General features: G+C 44.6%; 1 protein-coding gene across 1 annotated transcript in view; it reads right to left on the bottom strand.

The window, feature by feature from the left end:
• The window catches only part of LOC115150170 (uncharacterized), a 66,572-nt gene that overhangs the window by 2,542 nt on the left and 44,870 nt on the right, over positions 1–19,160 (bottom strand). Inside the window, exons 13-21 of the mRNA XM_029693162.1 lie at positions 14,816–15,013; positions 13,337–14,358; positions 11,582–11,831; positions 10,129–10,218; positions 9,590–9,814; positions 5,551–5,721; positions 4,545–4,722; positions 1,615–1,731; positions 1,068–1,343 (exon numbers count right to left, since the gene is read on the bottom strand). Coding sequence (XP_029549022.1) covers positions 1,068–1,343; positions 1,615–1,731; positions 4,545–4,722; positions 5,551–5,721; positions 9,590–9,814; positions 10,129–10,218; positions 11,582–11,831; positions 13,337–14,358; positions 14,816–15,013 — 2,527 coding nt within the window. The remainder of the gene's footprint in view (positions 1–1,067; positions 1,344–1,614; positions 1,732–4,544; positions 4,723–5,550; positions 5,722–9,589; positions 9,815–10,128; positions 10,219–11,581; positions 11,832–13,336; positions 14,359–14,815; positions 15,014–19,160) is intronic.

The raw sequence follows: 19,160 nt of genomic DNA on the forward strand, positions 1-19,160 counted from the left end.
CCATATTTTCTTGTCTAATGTAAATTTCGTCAGGAGCGGGTTTTATACACTTCTGAGAAAAGGGCGGTCCATGACGCCGACATAATGTCTATGCTCACGTGGGCGTGGCCCCTGATTTGGTTAACTTTATATGAAAACCCATAATTTCTCATTTAGAAGGTTAACATCACATTACATCTTTTCACAAATAGTTTCATGTTTAATCACATACGTTTCACAATATTTAGATGTAAACCCCATAATTAAGAAGTGTACACAACCAAAGACACAGTAATGAGTGTTTCCTGTCCTTCATGACATCACCAAATAAAACACACTCGTCATGACTGTCCCTTAAGTGTCCACGGACTACTCCCACATTCTCAAACATATAAATATAGTTTATTTATTCAAACTTTTGATATCCAAGGGTCTCTCTGTGTTCCACAGTTTACATTCCAATCTTGAACACTACAGAGCGTAGGGGCAGCATATTTTATGACTGACCATAAAACAGCTGACTTCCCGCTCTCCCCCTCGACGAGAGAGAGCACGCTGTAGAGCGGACCCACTGTAACCTGATCCTTCAGATCATCACAGGAGAGTTATGACACTGCTGTAGCTTCATTCCCCTCAGTCGATATTAGACTTATCATTCTACAAACATATAGCAATTAGCTGCTATGCACAAGTTTAGCACTAGGATTAAAAACTGTAGTTTTGTTTCATGTGAAGTCAAACAGCAGTTACCTAGTCATCTACAGCCATCTTCCACCTCTGCACTGTTTTAAGAGAAATATTGCGCTGTTGACATCAGATGCCTCAGCTTGATGCGAGGAAGAGAGTCTGACACATGAGCCTTAAAGTGATCGTTCACACAAAATACAAAATTACATTTGTTTCCTTACTCTTTAAGCAGAATTTGGACAAGGAAAGACAACCATTCATGCTTTGGTTTTCTTTACCTGGTTGGTGTCACCAAATGATAACTTAAGCATTTCCATCGAAAGACCAAAAGAAGTCAATATCCCTCAAATTAGCATGCTTTACATTTCAAACATGCTACCTTCCTTATTAAAGCCACTCACTCAGTAGATTCTGACTCCCGCTCTCCTGGTCCATGTCATCCTCCTCAAGGACCCCAGGGCGCTCCGAATACCCCCCTTGACCCCCAGCAACCCTCCTCAGCTTCGGGCCGCACAGGTACCCCTCCGTCGGGGAGGACAGGGACCCTCTCCCCGAGGAGGAAGAGGAGTGGCTGCCGGAGGTTGACAAACAGCTCCCCGAGCCAAAGGAGTTTGGCCGCAGCACAGGAAACCCGCCCTGCAAGCCAGACGTCCCCGAGGAGGCCAACGCCTTGGATTCTGGGAGGGCCAGATGATATCAAATTGTATGAGATGGGACAGGACGGGACTGAGACAACAAGAGAATTGCCAAAGTAGGAACAACTAGGATTGGGGAAAAACATCTATGATGGTATGAATTTCTTCATCTGAATATCCTTTCCATTCATAGTCTAATTCCAATATTACATGCATTTGATGAATGAATGCGTAATAATAATGGGATGAATTGAATTCCAATGGAATTAAACTTGTCTTAATGTAATCTCTATAGTATGCTATGGATTTGTACCTCTTCCCATCAGAGCACAGTTGACTGCCCTGTCATTGATGGCCGCGTCGCTAGGCTGGATATCCATGAAGGGCTTGTTCCCGATACCCATGAACACCCTCTCCTGCATATGGATCTCTGGAATAAAGCAACCACAATAATAACATTGACCTAGATAAACTGTCACAGGTCAACCATTCTTGGAGTGAGGCACAATATAATACCATAGACACAAATAAGTAGACTGCAGGGCTCGCCAACCCTGATCCTGGAGAGCTACCATCCTGTAGGTTTTCATTCCAACCCTAATCTAGCGCTCCTTATTCTAATATTATTATTATTATTTACCCATACACCACCTCCCTCCAACTTTTATTTCATTTCATTTTATGTTCATTCAACACGTATTTTAAATGGCAGTCTTTTTTACAGTAGTTACAGAGTAAGAATAAAGTAATTTGATATTTTTATATACATTACATCTAGATAGATATACTGATACATTATACATAGTGTTTTCAGTCATAACTGTTACAGAACATGAGCTTTTAAACCCACCCCTCGGCAACTCTCAGTCCATTCCACCTATCTTCGTAAACCCACCCCTCAGCTACTCTCAGTCCATTCCACCTATCTTCATAAACCCACCCCTCGGCAACTCTCAGTCCATCCCACCTATCTTCATAAACCCACCCCTCAGCTACTCTCAGTCCATTCCACCTATCTTCATAAACCCACCCCTCAGCTACTCTCAGTCCATTCCACCTATCTCTATAAACCCACCCCTCAGCTACTCTCAGTCCATCCCACCTATCTCTATAAACCCACCCCTCAGCTACTCTCAGTCCATCCCACCTATCTCCATAAACCCACCCCTCAGCTACTCTCAGTCCATCCCACCTATCTCCATAAACCCACCCCTCAGCTACTCTCAGTCCATTCCACCTATCTCCATAAACCCACCCCTCAGCTACTCTCAGTCCATTCCACCTATCTCCATAAACCCACCCCTCAGCTACTCTCAGTCCATTCCACCTATCTCCATAAACCCACCCCTCAGCTACTCTCAGTCCATCCCACCTATCTCCATAAACCCACCCCTCAGCTACTCTCAGTCCATTCCACCTATCTTCGTAAACCCACCCCTCAGCTACTCTCAGTCCATCCCACCTATCTCCATAAACCCACCCCTCAGCTACTCTCAGTCCATTCCACCTATCTCTGTAAACCCATCCCTCAGCTACTCTCAATCCATCCCACCTATCTCCATAAACCCACCCCTCAGCTACTCTCAGTCCATCCCACCTATCTCTGTAAACCCACCCCTCAGCTACTCTCAATCCATCCCACCTATCTCCATAAACCCACCCCTCAGCTACTCTCAGTCCATCCCACCTATCTCTGTAAACCCACCCCTCAGCTACTCTCAGTCCATTCCACCTATCTCTGTAAACCCATCCCTCAGCTACTCTCAATCCATCCCACCTATCTCTGTAAACCGCCCTCTAATGATTTCCATGTGCCATATATTTTTTAACTGTGCTGTGATTCTTCAAATGTATTCTGAACCTGTCTAACCGCATAGTATCTACAGATTGTAAGTTAAAGATACATATTTTTACTAAAAGTAAAAGTATTGTTCTATTGTTGATTGATTGACTATGGTTTTTCAAATCTCCCAACAGTGCTATTTGTAGGGTTAATTTTAGATAAATGTTGTGATTTTTCAGCCATTCTTGAACCTGTGACCAGAAACAAGCTACAAAGGGGCAATAACAAGTGATCCAATGATTCTGTCTCTTTGCAGCAAAATCTGCAGAGCTGAGATGGTTGTACGCCCCATATTCATAACATTCTGTTTGTGGCAAGAATTTTGTATAATCATTTAAATTGGAAAAACACTATGCTTTTAATCAAGAGTTGTTTTGCGTATGAATTCATAAACCATGTGCCACAGAATCGGCACATCGAAAATCTCTTCCTAACTATTTTGCAGCCTGTATGGTGCCGATTTCAACATTTTGGTCCTCAATTAAAACTGGTATATTTTTCTATTTACGTAAAAGAACACTGTGCCAATTTTGGTCTATAATAATGGGCAAACAAACAAATTCACTACATTCTACCCCTTCCACTTTCTGATTCTAATAATTAGCTGGTTAATAAACTGAATCTGGATAGTTACAACTGCGGTTTGGATTGAAAACCTACAGGAGGGTAGTTCTCCAAGAACAGGGTTGGAGAGCCCTGAAGTAGAGGGAGTTCCTTGTAGCCGTACCTATGTCCCAAAGGGGATGGCAATAAGTATTTAGTAAGCAAGTAATTGACCTACTAGGGGAGGAACACAATAAGAAAACTCAAACATAGAACCAACAAATCTATGGCTGTGTGCTAGTCTCAATCCCACCAGTGTGTCTTGGACATTATGTCAGCGCTTAATATAGATCTGCAAGAGCTTCCCGTCAAGACCCTCCCTTCTTCCACTTAAAGTCCTACAATCTGATTGGTTGCTTGCCAAGTACTGGCAAGTGATGGGAGCTGTATACCAGTAGCCTGAAATTGCTTATTTTCATTGTCTGTTCCACATGACTACAGTTGAAAGTGTTGGTTTAATATTCATTGCTTTAATCCATCAACTCTTTTCAGATCAGTGGGAGTGTGGGCACAATATAGTAGGTTGAGCTCTGTGGCTGTATCTGAAAACTTTCCAAGCTGGCAAATCCTTTCTTCCTCAGTCCTTGTGTTTTCCATTCCTCTCAAAGTGCATTGGAGGGGACAATTCATAGTCTTTCCATGGGACCGTCACCTCTAATGCCCTTTGAGAGGAATTGAGGAAATAAGAACCGGGCAAGCAAGGATTTGACTGCTAGTAATGTTTTCAGATACAGACCAGATCATTTTCGGACATGAGGGATCTGATTGTCTGGTTAATCTCAGGGGTAACCTCTGACCTCTGTTGTGTACAGCCTGCTCCCAGAGGATGCGCTCAAGGTCTTTGGTCCAGGCGTCCTTCACCTCTCTGTTCCCGGCCTGCAGGGTGTAAGTGTCCTGGGACTTCCTCCTTCTGAACCAGATCTCAAAGCACAGCCCGCTGTCCCCTGAATTGTGGGTCATCCCAATGTCAGAGGTCTGTCAGAACAGAAAACATAGTCTTAAACTAACTACAACTTGTAAAGGCTTATGAAGTGTTCATAAACCCTTTATAAGGCATATAAAGGACTATACGTGGATATAACAGTGTACGTATATTTTGAAAGTAATCAACCTAGACAGACAGGTTTCCTTCTCCATTTACAAACAGGGTATGTGTTAACGTACAGTGAATCATATACAGTTTTCCACGCAATAGAGGAAGTGGGCATGGAAGTTAAACTTTTGGAGGGTAGCTACAGTTGCTCAAATTGGAAATTTCACATAATACTTTTCATGTGACGCAAGGCATGGCCCTTTTATGACGTACGCATGTGTTTCAATGATTTCCTAGGAAGGTAGTGTCACGCTGGTATAAATGATTTGTGAGACAGCCGCAGGAATGCGTAAGATCTTTGTATTATTATACCCCAAATTACAGCGTGCTGTGTAAAGGCACAGGGACGAAGATCAAACAAACACTATACAAAAACACAGGGTTGAAACCCAAACAAAAGAGCAAGGAGTACCTCGAATAAATAACACAAGCGCACAATGATTAACACATGGAACGAGACCCGTAATCATCTGCGCAATCCACAATGGCACGAAAGCTAAAACACACAGCACAGGTACTCACACGCACCAACGGACATTGTAACAATAATCGACCGCCCAATGGAAACCAAAGGGCATATATATATACAAATACAAATCAGTGGGAATAGGGGACAGGTGTGCGTAATGAATGTTCTGGAGGGATCTGTGACAGGTAGCTTTGGCTCAAGTTTCGGGGTATATTGTGCTGTGTTTTGTATACCTGCATACCTTGAATGACTGTTTATATACATAAGTGTCGTTGCCCACGTCGGTCCTCTTAGTTTTGCTGAAGAGGACAAGGTCCTGGAAGAGGAAGATGTGGCGGAAACACTTTTTCTTTCTGAAGGACACCAGGAACTCGTCCTGACGAATCAGCTGCCCCTGCTCCTTCAAGTTGACCTACAGGAGAAGAGAAATTACATTGAGGGCAGGATGTATTCTGTCAGGATGCATCTGTGGTAAGATGAACCCTTTTTAGTACATTGACATTTGACCTTATACTGTAATCATCCCCTGATAGGAACAAACTAAGAAGTGTGTTAGGTTCCGAACAACATCACGAATGTGGTAGATCAATGTTATTTGGGTTAGGTGGGTAAATCATTTGGCCAAAGTGGGTCACCCACTGGAGGAGTCAAACGTTTATTTTATCTTACAAGCAAGACAACAGAAGATAACAAAAAAAGGGAGAAAATATAAACATCCGAACAAACTCACAATTGAGGTTTAGAGTATAGGCTACAGATGGTGATTTGGGTCGTGCAAATTTTTCCAATGTGGGTCGGCTGAACGAAATCAAATCAAACTTAATTTGTCACATGTGCCGAATACAACAGGTGTAGACCTTGAAATGCCTACTTACAAGCCCTTAATTAACCAAAAATGCAGTTCAAGAAAGAGAAAATATTTACCAAATAAAGTAAAGTAAAAAATAATAAAAAGTAACACAATAAAATAAAAATAACGAGGTTACATACAGGGGGTACTGGTACTGAGTCAGTGTGGGGGGGTAAAGGTTAGTCGAGGTCATTTGTACATGTAGGTAGGGGTAAAGTATGCATAGATAATAAACAGCAAGGAGCAGCAGTGTAAAAAATGAATGGGGGGGTGTCAATGTAAATAGTCCGGGTGGCCATTTGATTCAATTTTCAGCAGTCTTATGGCTTGGGGGTAGAAGCTGTTAAGGAGCCGTTTGGTCCTAGACTTCTACCGCTCTTGACGTGCGGTAGCAGAGAGAACAGTCTAAGACTTGGGTGACTGGAGTCTTTGACAATTTTTGGGGCTTTCCTCTACCACCACCTAGTATATAGTGTAGGTCCTGGATGGCAGGAAGCTTGGCCCCAGTGATGCACTGGGCCGTACTCACTACCCTCTGTAGCGGTTGCCATACCAGGCGGTGATGCAACCGGTCAGGATGCTCTCCATGGTGCAGCTGTAGATCTTTTTGAGGATCTGGGGACCCATGCAAAATCTTTTCATGCTCCTGATTGGGAAAATGTGTTGTCATGCGCTCTTCTCGACTGTCTTGGTGTGTTTGGACCATGATAGTTCATTGGTGATGTGGACACCAAGGAACATGAAATTCTCGACCTGCTCCACTACAGCTCCGTCGATGTTAATGGGGACTTGTTCGGCCCGCCTTTTCCTGTAGTCCACAATGACCTCCTTTGTCTTGCTCACATTGAGGGAGAGGTTGTTGTCCTGGCACTGCACTGCCAGGTCTCTGACCTCCTCCCTATAGGCTGTCTCATCATTGTCAGTAATCAGGCCTACCACTGTTGTGTCGTCAGCATACTTAATGATAGTGTTGGCACCCCTAGGAAGCTCCAGTGTTGAGGTTCAGCGTGGCAGACATGCTGTTGCCTACCCTTACCACCTGGGAGCGGCCCGTCAGGAAGTCCAGGATCCAGTTGCAGAGGGAGATGTTTATTCTCAGGGTCCTTAGCTTAGTGATGAGCTTTGTGGGCACTGTGGTGTTGAACGCTGAGCTGTAGTGAATGAACAACATTCTCACATAGGTGTTCCTTTTGTCCAGGTGTGAAAGGGCAGTGTGGAGTGTGATTGAGATTACGCATGTGGATCTGTTGGGGCGATATGTGAATTGGAGTAGGTCTAGGGTATCCGGGATAAAGCTGTTGATGTGAGCCATGACCAGCCTTTCAAAGCACTTCATGGCTACCGACGTGAGTGCTACGGGGCTGTAATCATTTTGGCAGGTTACCTTCACTTCCTTGGGCACAGGGACTATGGTGGTCTGCTTGAAACATGTAGGTATTACTGAATCGGTCAGGGAGAGGTTGAAAATGTTAGTGAAGACACTTGCCAGTTGGTCCGCGTATGCTTTGAATACACGCCCTGGTAATCCGTCTGGCCCCACGGCTTTGTGTATGTTGACCTGTTTATGTTGACCTGCTCACATCGGCTACTGAAAGCGTTATCACACAGTTATCCGGAACAGCTGGTGCTCTCAAGCATGTTTCATTGTTGCTTGCCTCTAAGCGAGCATAAAAGCATTTAGCTCGTCTGGTAGGCTTGCGTCACTGGGCAGCTCGCGGCTGGGTTTCCTTTTGTAGTCCATAACAGTTTTCAAGCCTTGCCACATCTGACGAGCGCCAGAGCCGGTATAGTAGGATTCAATCTTAATTCTGTATTGAAGCTTTGCCTGTTTGATGGTTCATCAGAGGGTGTAGCGGGATTTCTTATAAGAGTCTGGATTAGTGTCCCGCTCCTTGAAAGAGGCAGCTCTAGCCTGTAGCTCGACTCGGATGTTGCCTGTAATCCATGGCTTCTGGTTGGGATATGTACGTTTGGTCACTATGGGCACAACGTCGTCGATGCATTTATTAATGAAGCCGATGGCTGAGGTGGTATACTCCTCAATGCCATTGGATAAATCATGGAACATTTTCCAGTCTGTGCTAGCAAAACAGTCCTGTAGCGTAGCATCCGCGTCATTATGTTTTTGATTTATTATTTCACTGCCATACTGTGTTTGATCTTGTCTAGCAATCTTGTCTCAAGAGGACCACAATGGAAATAAGTCCCAGACTTTATTGTGTGTTATCCTCGAGGATTTTATTCATGTGCATGGATGTCTTTTAAGTTTTATGTGTGCTTGTTTTTTAAAATGGTAGAATTAATAAACTAAACTAAACTAAATCTGACCACTTTCGTATTGAAAGAGTCACTGGTACTTTCTATTTTAGTTTTTGCTTGTAAGCAGGAATCAGGAGGATAGAATTATTGTCAGATTTGCCAAATGGAGGGCGAGGGAGAGCTTTTTATGCGTCTCTGTGTGTGGAGTAAAGGTGGTCTAGAGTTTTTCTTCCTCTGGTTGCACGTGACATGCTGGTAGAAATGAGGTCAAACGGATTTAAGATTTTCTGCATTAAAGTCCCCAGCCACTAGAAGCACTGCCTTTGTATTAGCATTTTCTTGTTTGCTTATGGCCTTGTACAGCTCATTGAGTGCGATCTTAGTGCCAGCATCGGTTTATGGTGGTAAATAGATGGCTATGAAAAATATAGATGCACATTTTCTTGGTAAATACTGTGGTCTACATCTTATCATGAGAAACTCCACCTCAGGCGAGCAAAACCTTGAGATTTCCTTAATATTAGATTTTTCGCACCAGCTGCTATTGACAAATAAACACAGACCACCACCCCTCGTCTTGCCGGAGGTAGCTGTTTTGTCACGGAAAACCCAGCCAACTGTATATTATCCATGTCGTCGTTCAGATACGACTCTGTGAAAAATAAATTATTACAGTTTTGAATGTCCCATTGGTAGGATAGTCTTGAACGGAGCTCATCCAGTTTATTCTCCAATGATTGCACGTTGGCCAATAGAACGTCTGGTAGAGGCGAGTTACCCACTCGCATCCTCTAACCCACTAATTCTCACAAGGCACCCGAACTTGCGTCCCCTGTATCGGCATCTCTTCTTCATACGAATGACAGGGATTTGGGCCTGGTCCGGTAAATCCTCATGTCCGACTCGTTAAAAGAAAAAATCTTTGTCCAGTTCGAGGTGAGTAATCGCTGTTCTGATATCCAGAAGCTCTTTTCGATGTTAAGAGATTGTTGCAGAAACATTATGTACAAAATAAGTTACAAAAAACGTGAAAAACACACAAAATAGCACAATTGATTTGGAGACCGTAAGATGGCAGCCATCTCCTCCGGCGCCATTATTTACATTGTTACTCTTCAGTCCTCCTTTAATACCTCTCCCTCCAATCCCCTCTTCCCCAATCCTCACTCACATCACAGTCCTGGATGTCATCCATGGCCAGCAGGTTGTTGCCATGCCGTAGCTGGAACTGGATGACCTCCAGGGCGTGCTGGACCTCGGCCTCCTCACGGCTCCTGTGTGGCCCGCACTCCCTCACCATGTCCTGCAGCAGTAGGCTGTACTTGCTGATCCGCTGCACTGGCTTCAGCAGGTAAGAAGACAGGTCCATCTTGTCCCCCAGCTGCAGCTGTTTTTGCTGGAGTGTTAGAAAAACAGAGTTCGGGACAATTCTATATCAATTCATTCAAATCAGAAATTAAAAACTGAAATTCCAATTGCATTTTTTTCTAAAATTGGAATTTGATTGTTGACCGAATTTAAATAGAATTGACCACAACCCTGTTAGGACATGCTTGTTATAATATACTGTTAATAAAGGGTATTTCAACTTTTTTTTGCAAACACTATTGTTCTAGGGGCACTTCCACTACAAATACTTCACATAAGGATGAGTATTGCATTATATACTGTACTATCAGTGTACTCTGACAGTTTATTTGACGTCCTCACCTTGAAAAAGTCATGGCCGTAGTTGATGAGTAAGCTGTCTGACTGGGGTTTGTTTTTGCTGAAGAGGGCGTACAGGCCAAAGCTCTCTCTCTGGATAGGGGTAGAAGCACAGAATTCAATAGAAAATACAAATAAATAAAATATAAAGTATTATTATTGTATTCTATTTTACACAGCTGTAGAACCTGTTGATTTCTCAAGATTATAATTGACCTGACTTGTGGTATGCGGTCCACATCACTTGTTGTTGGTGAGTGCCAAAGAGATGAAAAGATAAGTTATAATAAAAAGACTGAAATGTCTCTCACCCCAAAAGGTAAAGCAATGTTATTGTAAAACACTTGTTGATTATTTGTTTCAGAGCAGTTGGATTAAAATATACTGTTATATCAGTGTTACTAAATACTGTTATACCAATATTATTAAATACTGTTATACCAGTGTTACTAAATACTGTTATACCAGTGTTACTAAATACTGTTATACCAGTGTTACTAACTGTCTATTTTAACTTCTCTGTGAAGTGATGAGGACACTACCCTGGAAATATATACTTTCACATATACTTTGAATTCGCGAAAAGTGGGAGGTGTGGTCAAGAAACACTGACATATTTTATCATCAGACCCAGCTTTGCTGGCTGAATTTAAAAATCCACCACTTATTGTGTATAGGAGAGGTCGCAATTTACGCGATAAATTGGATCATGCCAACTGCCAGCCACGAAAGAAAATCAGCCAGGCTCTTTTACGCCCTCTACCAAATGGTAGCTATAAATGCAGAGGATGCGCACAGTGCAACAATATGATGAAGTGTGAATATTTCTGCCACCCCCCACACAGGAAAACGATTCCAAATAAATGATATCATTACGTGTACCACCACCCATGTTATTTACATTATTAAATGTCCATGTGGGCTCTGCTATGTCGGTAAGACCTCCCGCTCTCAAACAGAGAATTAGTGAACATAAAAGTTCAATCAGGAGAAACGACAGGTAGCACTTATTTATTTTTCCTTTGCCTCCAACCCCTTTCCATGCGTGGAACGGATGTGGGTGGGGCTAGGTCTACATAGAGGTGCTGTTTTCAGAAAATTCACAAAAGCTCTGACGAAGGCTGTTAGGCCGATACGTAAGCTTATTAAATATCAGTGATACTATCAAGAGCAGGGTGCGGTTTTCTTTTTCCTTCATCTTGTTTCAACTGTTGCCATGCACCTGCAATAAGATTGCTCAGATGTGCGAGTGCCTTTTGAATTTTGCCATCCTTCACTTAAAACACATCATCACAGTTTTTGCTCTGTAGTAAAAGGGCTCTTGAAAACTTGACTGCTGACATGCAACATTTTTGGGATTCTGTTAACAGTGGATTTATGAACAACAGATTGAAATATCCCTTTCAGGTTAGGTTTAGTTATCACACGGTTAAGGTTTGTAACCATGGGAACCCACATGTCGTAGGAAGCAGCGTCCCACTCTGAAGGGTTCTCGGAGGCAGCCCTCCAGCTCTTTCAGAAAGTGATGACGGTGGAAGTCATGGAGCTTCTCCAGGTTGCCGAAAATGTTCACCCCCTGGCCCCTTAGGTCCTGAGGCACATCAGGCCTCTCCAGCTCAGGGAAGTAGTGCTCTCGTACGTAGCCTAGAGATCGTACATACTCCCTCTCAGTCAACAACAGCTCCTCCATGATCCTCTGCAACTTCCTGTCCACACAGGAAACAGGAAATTGGGAATTTTAAGGAGGAGGAATTTGGACAATGTGTTCTCTAATTTACCCCTTACCCTCACCCTACTTACTTTAACCCTAAAGCTAACCTTGTAACATAACCCTGTAACTTTAGCAAGCTGTTGCATTTCAACAGAGTTGCAGTTGATAATTTGTTGGTAGTTTGAACATCTGTAGATCATCTATAGGGGATTATACAAATGAACAGTGACCGGTTTCCATAATCAAATCAAATCAAATTGCTCATGCGCCGAATACAACAGGTGTAGACCTTACAGTGAAATGCTTACTTACAAGCCCTTAACCAACAATACAGTTTTAAATAAAATACCTAAAAAAATAAGAAATACAAATAACAAATAATTAAAGAGCAGCAGTAAAATAACAATAGCGAGGCTATATACAGGGGGTACCGGTACAGAGTCAATGTGCGTGGGCACCGGTTAGTCGAGGTAATTGAGGTAATACGTACATGTAGGTAGAGTTATGAAAGTGAATATGCATAGATAATAACAGAGAGTAGCAGCAGCGTAAAGGGAGGGGGGCAATGCAAATAGTCTGAGTAGCCATTTGACTAGATGTTCAGGAGTCTTATGGCTTGGGGATAGAAGCTGTTTAGAAGCCTCTTGGACCTAGACTTGGCACTCCGGTACTGCTTGCCGTGCGGTATGTAGTTATTGTAAAGATTACAGGCAACTAATCTTAATCTGAAATCTAACAAAGACCCAAAGAGAAACCATCTCGATGCTGCATTTCTACTAACACTGCATGCTGTAAATGTCCTTTGTCACTCATTTGTTTATTTAAGACGTAATACCCATAAACTATTCCCATAACAATTGCAGATTGATAAGAGCTTGTGTGACTAATGGCATAGCTGCTGTAAAGAGGTCAATGGAACGCGACCAAAACAATGGAAATGCCATGGAAACACATGGGGGAATGATGCAGTGAGGGAAAGATCCCGAATCTCCTCATTGTCCCCCAGCAAAATTAGCCTAAATGTAGGCTATTGTTAAAATGTGTATTTCACACTATGTTGAGGTAAAAATCGGAGTGTAATGCTTGTATTGATGTCAAACCGAATACATGTTCATGTCATCATTACCAATCAACTTACAGTTAAAAACGACTTTGACTAACTCTATGCAAGCTATGCTACCAAACTATACGAACGGGAGTTAGCATTTAGCAGTCACTTCTAAACCTGAAAAGGGACTACTTCTAAATGTTATGCAGCAAAAATAGCCAAATACACCCAAATCAGACTTTAGTAACCACATTGTGGGCCTGTTACAATACATCCGTCATGATGGATTTTAAGAGTGTAAGAGCAGATTTGTTGAACGTGGGCCAATCCGGTATCCTTCTTCTATCCCCCACGGTCTGCGTTGCATTGACCTCTGTACCGCATCTATGCTGGTAATTTCTGGGAAAACATTTTTCTGATAGCTGTTGAGAAGGAGGAGGTGCATCACTCACAGGACATTGCTGCCATTTTCTTCAGCTTGTGTGTCGGCTAATAAAGTGGATTCCTGTGTCTCGTCACCACTAGGGTCAGTCAAGGACACTGAAGACACCTGTATGGGGTCACCACCTTCCCTGTCCTCATTTGACTTACAGCAGGTGTGGCCAGAGCAGAAACTTCCATTACGGGAGCTATCATAAGGCTTTTGGGGTGACTGCAGTGCCACTACTAGGTGCCGGCTATGTGAGTGCCTTGCCGATAAGGGGGAGGAGCCACACTCTGAGGACAGGAGAGAGCTCATACAGGAACCCTCACTCAGGGACCGCCCCAATGCACTGTGTTTCCATGGAAACACCTCACACTTGCCAATCGGATCCCCCCTCTTGAGGTCCGCCTCGCTGTGGCGCCTCCCTGGTCCACCTCCTCCATCTTGAGGCACCACTGGCATCAGTTTCCCCTCTTTGCCTGGGGATTTAGGTGACTGGGACACTTCTTTGGCTCCTTTGCCCCCTTTCGTGTCTGCTTTGAAAGGGAGGTTAAAACATATGATGTGAGCACTGTCCCTAGTATTGCTGTCTCTGCTCTCCATCTGGTCCTGGGAGGCCCTCCCCGAGTTATTGGCCACCCCTGTAGGGGAAGTTGAGGCCGGAGCGAGGGAGCAAGGGGCCCCCACCTTCTCCTCCTTCTCCTCTTCCCTCTCCTTTCCCGTCTCTAACACCCTGCTCTTCACTTGAGCTCCGCCGGCTGTGGGCTGCTGCTGGTCTTTGTCGGCTGCTTCTCCCCGCTGTTGCAATCTCTCCCCCAGCTGCTGGCTGACTTCTTGGTACTGGATCCAGGCTGCATTCCACAGCCTCATCCCCCCAGAGCCCCTCGCACTGTATGCTTTGGCTTTCACAGTCTGGAAGTGTCGAGCCGAGAAGCAGTCACCCAATCTCTCCTTGTAGGTCTTAAGTGTACTTAGATTGGCTTTGGCAGGGTAACACCCTGTCTCTACCTGCTCAAGATATTGCCTGCATTCCTTGGCTAGGGCAGAAACCTACAGGAAACAATACAGAGAGCAGATTTGTTAGTGTCATAGTGTTATTTCAGAAGTGTTAGAAGTTAAGTGTTTTTGTTGTGTATTACTTGGATGGGAAGTTGGGGTTCAGAAAAGATTGATGGGAGGCATTGACGACTGTTGTGGCTAGGGGTTAAAGAGGGGGCATGTCCGTAAATGTATTTATCCTTCCTTCCTTCAGTTCATACATGATATGATTTACAACATAGAAACATGGTGGTAGTGATGGTAAAAGTAATATCGTGGGAGAAATGACGCAGAGTTAGAATCAATTCCATCTTAATTCCTATCAGTCCTCCATCAAAGTGTAATACATATCCTGTAGCTGACAGGAATTTAAGTGGAAATGATCCAGAATTAAGGCTGAATGGAAGCAATAAAAGAGTAAAAAGAGAAAGAAGAGGTTTTGAAAGAACCAGGGTATTGCTCGACTAACCTGTTCACAGAAGCGATAGACATACACCATGTTGTCAAGCTCGGTACGCCTTTTCTCCGCTCGCAACAGAAAGTCGGCCATATTGGATTTGAAAGTGTTCATCACGGTCCGAAAAACCTCCATTTCAGTGTTAGAGTTGGTGGGACCCAGAATCTTCTCAACCTCTATCATCAGTGTCAAGGTCTGCTGTTTTTTCTCCTATGATGAATAACAAAGATTTAAATTCCTACAACTCCTGCTTTTCCTCCCCATCTGCACATTACGTAAGCTCTGATAAGCGCAATTTATTGTGATAAATAGGTTTTTCGTTATTTGTTCTGAGGAAATATGCTCTAAATGTGTTTTTCTTGCAGCTGTGGAGTAAGATTAAATAAATTATGAAATGGATATCTCAAAATAATACGGTCAAAGAAACATACATCTGTGAAGAATGAGATGGAATTTATTAACCTGCTCATCTGGATGTATTGAATGTAGTTTTTTTCTCTCTTCAGAGTCAAATCTTAACTTGAGATAAGGCCTACATAGAGTTGAAGTCGGAAGCTAACATACACTTAGGTTGGAGTCATTAAAACTCTACTTTGTGCATGACACAAGTAATCTTTCAACAATTGTTTACAGACAGATTATTTCACTTATAATTCACTGTATCACAATTCCAGTGGGTCAGAAGTTTACATACACTAAGTTGACTGTGCCTTTAAACAGCTTGGAAAACTCCAGAAAATGATGTCATGCTTTAGAAGCTTCTGATAGGCTAATTGACATCATTTCAGTCAATTTGAGGTTTACCTGTGGACTGCTCTCTCCTCGTCTGACCACGTGTTCTCGCACACCCCGAGAGCATCCGGTCAGCGGGGTGGCGGGACTTGAAACCTCATCTCTCCCAAGTGGACATTCTCTCTTTCTCCCCTGACCCATCTGTCTATCTCCGCCTTTGAATTCCATGATGTCACAATCACTAGCCCATTCAAGCTTAACATCATTTTCATTTATCGCCCTCCAGGTTCCCTTGGAGAGTTCATCAATGAGCTTGACGCCTTGATAAGTTCCTTTCCTGAGAATGGCTTACCCCTCACAATTCTGGGTGACTTTAACCTCCCTACGTCTACCTTTGACTAATTTCTCTCTGCCTCCTTCTTTCCACTCCTCTCCTCTTTTGGCCTCACCCTCTCACCGTCCCCCCCTACTCACAAGGCAGGCAATACGCTTGACCTCATCTTTACTATATGCTGTTCTTCTACCAATCTCACTGCAACTCCCCTCCAAGTCTCCGACCACTACCTTGTATCCTTTTCCCTCTCGCTCTCCTCCAACACTACTCACTCTGCCCCTACTCAGATGGTATTGTGCCGTCGCAACCTTCGCTCTCTCTCTCCTGCTACTCTCTCCTCTTCCATCCCATCATCTCTTCCCTCTGCTCAATCCTTCTCCAACCAATCTCCTGATTCTGCCTCCTCAACCCTCCTCTCCTCCCTTTCTGCATCCTTTGACTCTCTATGTCCCCTATCCTCCCGGCCGGCTCAGTCCTAACCCTCCTGCTCCGTGGCTTGACGACTCATTGCGAGCTCACAGAACAGGGCTCCGGGCAGCCGAGCGGAAATGGAGGAAAACTAGCCTCCCTGCGGACCTGGCATCTTTTCACTCCCCCCTCTCCACATTTTCTTCCTCTGTTTCTGCTGCTAAAGCCACTTTCTACCACTCTAAATTCCAAGCATCTGCCTCTAACCCTAGGAAGCTCTTTGCCACCTTCTCCTCCCTCCTGAATCCTCCTCCCTCCCTCCTCCCTCTCTGCGGACGACTTTGTCAACCATTTTGAAAAGAAGGTTGACGACATCCAATCCTCGTTTGTTAAGTCAAACGACACCGCTGGTCCTGCTCACATTGCCCTACCCTATGCTTTGACCTCTTTCTCCCCTCTCTCTCCAGATGAAATTTTGCGACTTGTGACGGCCGGGCGCCCAACAACCTGCCCGCTTTACCCTATCCCCTCCTCTCTTCTCCAGACCCTTTCCGGAGACCTTCTCCCTTACCTCACCTCGCTCATCAACTCATCCTTGACCGCTGGCTACGTCCCTTCCGTCTTCAAGAGAGTGAGAGTTGCACCCCTTCTCAAAAAACCTACACTCGATCCCTCCGACGTCAACAACTACAGACCAGTATCCCTTCTTTCTTTCCTCTCCAAAACTCTTGAGCGTGCCGTCCTTGGCCAGCTCTCTTGCTATCTCTATCAGAATGACCTTCTTGATCCAAATCAGTCAGGTTTCAAGACTGGTCATTCAACTGAGACTGCTCTTCTCTGTGTCACGGAGGCTCTCCGCAATGCTAAAGCTAACTCTCTCTCCTCTGCTCTCATCCTTCTAGACCTATCTGCTGCCTTTGATACTGTGAACCATCAGATCCTCCTCTCCACCCTCTCCGAGTTGGGCATCTTCGGCGCGGCTCACTCTTGGATTGCGTCCTACCTGACAGGTCGCTCCTACCAGGTGGCATGGCGAGAATCCGTCTCCGCACCACGTGCTCTCACCACTGGTGTCCCCCAGGGCTCAGTTCTAGGCCCTCTCCTATTCTTGCTATACACCAAGTCACTTGGCTCTGTCATATCCTCACATGGTCTCTCCTATCATTGCTACGCAGACGACACACAATTAATCTTCTCCTTTCCCCCTTCTGATAACCAGGTGGCGAATCGCATCTCTGCATGTCTGGCAGACATATCAGTGTGGATGACGGATCACCACCTCAAGCTGAACCTCGGCAAGACGGAGCTGCTCTTCCTCCCGGGGAAGGACTGCCCGTTCCATGATCTCACCATCACGGTTGATAACTCCATTGTGTCCTCCTCCCAGAGTGCTAAGAGCCTTGGCGTGACCCTGGACAACACCCTGTCGTTCTCTGCTAACATCAAGGCGGTGACCCGATCCTGTAGGTTCATGCTCTACAACATTCGCAGAGTATGACCCTGCCTCACACAGGAAGCGGCACAGGTCCTAATCTAGGCACTTGTCATCTCCCGTCTGGATTACTACAACTCGCTGTTGGCGGGGCTCCCTGCCTGTGCCATCAAACCCCTACAACTCATCCAGAACGCCGCAGCCCGTCTGGTGTTCAACCTTTCCAAGTTCTCTCACGTCACCCCGCTCCTCCGCACACTCCACTGGCTTCCAGTTGAAGCTCGCATCTGCTACAAGACCATGGTGCTTGCCTACGGAGCTGTGAGGGGAACTGCACCTCCGTACCTTCAGGCTCTGATCAGTCCCTACACCCAAAGAAGGGCACTGCGTTCATCAACCTCTGGCCTGCTCGCCTCCCTACCTCTGCGGGAGCACAGTTCCCGCTCAGCCCAGTCAAAACTGTTCGCTGCTCTGGCACCCCAATGGTGGAACAAGCTCCCTCACGACGCCAGGACAGTGGAGTCAATCATCACCTTCCGGAGACACCTGAAACCACACCTCTTTAAGGAATACCTGGGATAGGATTAAGTAATCCTTCTACCCACCCCCACCCTCCCCCCAAAAAAGATATAGATGTACTATTGTAAAGTGGTTGTTCCACTGGATATCATAAGGTGAATGCACCAATTTGTAAGTCGCTCTGGATAAGAGCATCTGCTAAATGATGTAAATGTATGTCAAGGCCTACCTTCAAACTCAGCGCCTCTTTGCTTGACATCATGGGAAAATCAAATGAAATCAGCCAAGACCTCAGAAAAAAAATTGTAGACCTCCACAGGTCTGGTTCATCCTTCAGAGCAATTTCCAAATGCCTAAAGGTACCATGTTCATCTGTACAAACAATAGTACGCAAGTATAAACACCATGGGACCACGCAGCCGTCATACCGCTCAGGAAGGAGATGTGTTCTGTCTCCTAGAGATTAATGTATTTCGAGGCGAAAAGTGAAAATCAATCCCAGAACAACAGCAAAGGACCTTGTGAAGATGCTGGAGGAAACAGGTACAAAGGTATCTACATCCACAGTAAAACAAGTCCTATATCGACATAACCTGAAAGGCTGCTCAGCAAGGAAGAAGCCACGGCTCTAAAACCGCCATATAAAATACAGACTACAGTTTGCAAATAGTCCGGGTAGCCATTTGATTACCTTAAGGACAACAAAGTCAAGGTTTTGGAGTGGACATCACAAAGCCCTGACCTCAATCCTATAAAAAATGTGTGGGCAGAACTGAAAAAGTGTGTGCGAGCAAGGAGGCCTACAAACCTGACTCAGTTACACCAGCTCTGTCAGGACAAATGGGCCAAAATTCACCCAACTTTTTGAGGGAAGCTTGTGGAAGGCTACCCGAAACGTTTGACCCAAGTTAAACAATTTAAAGGCAATGCTA

This window comes from Salmo trutta, chromosome 16 (genome assembly GCF_901001165.1).
Source record: "Salmo trutta chromosome 16, fSalTru1.1, whole genome shotgun sequence".
Taxonomy (NCBI): domain Eukaryota; kingdom Metazoa; phylum Chordata; class Actinopteri; order Salmoniformes; family Salmonidae; genus Salmo; species Salmo trutta.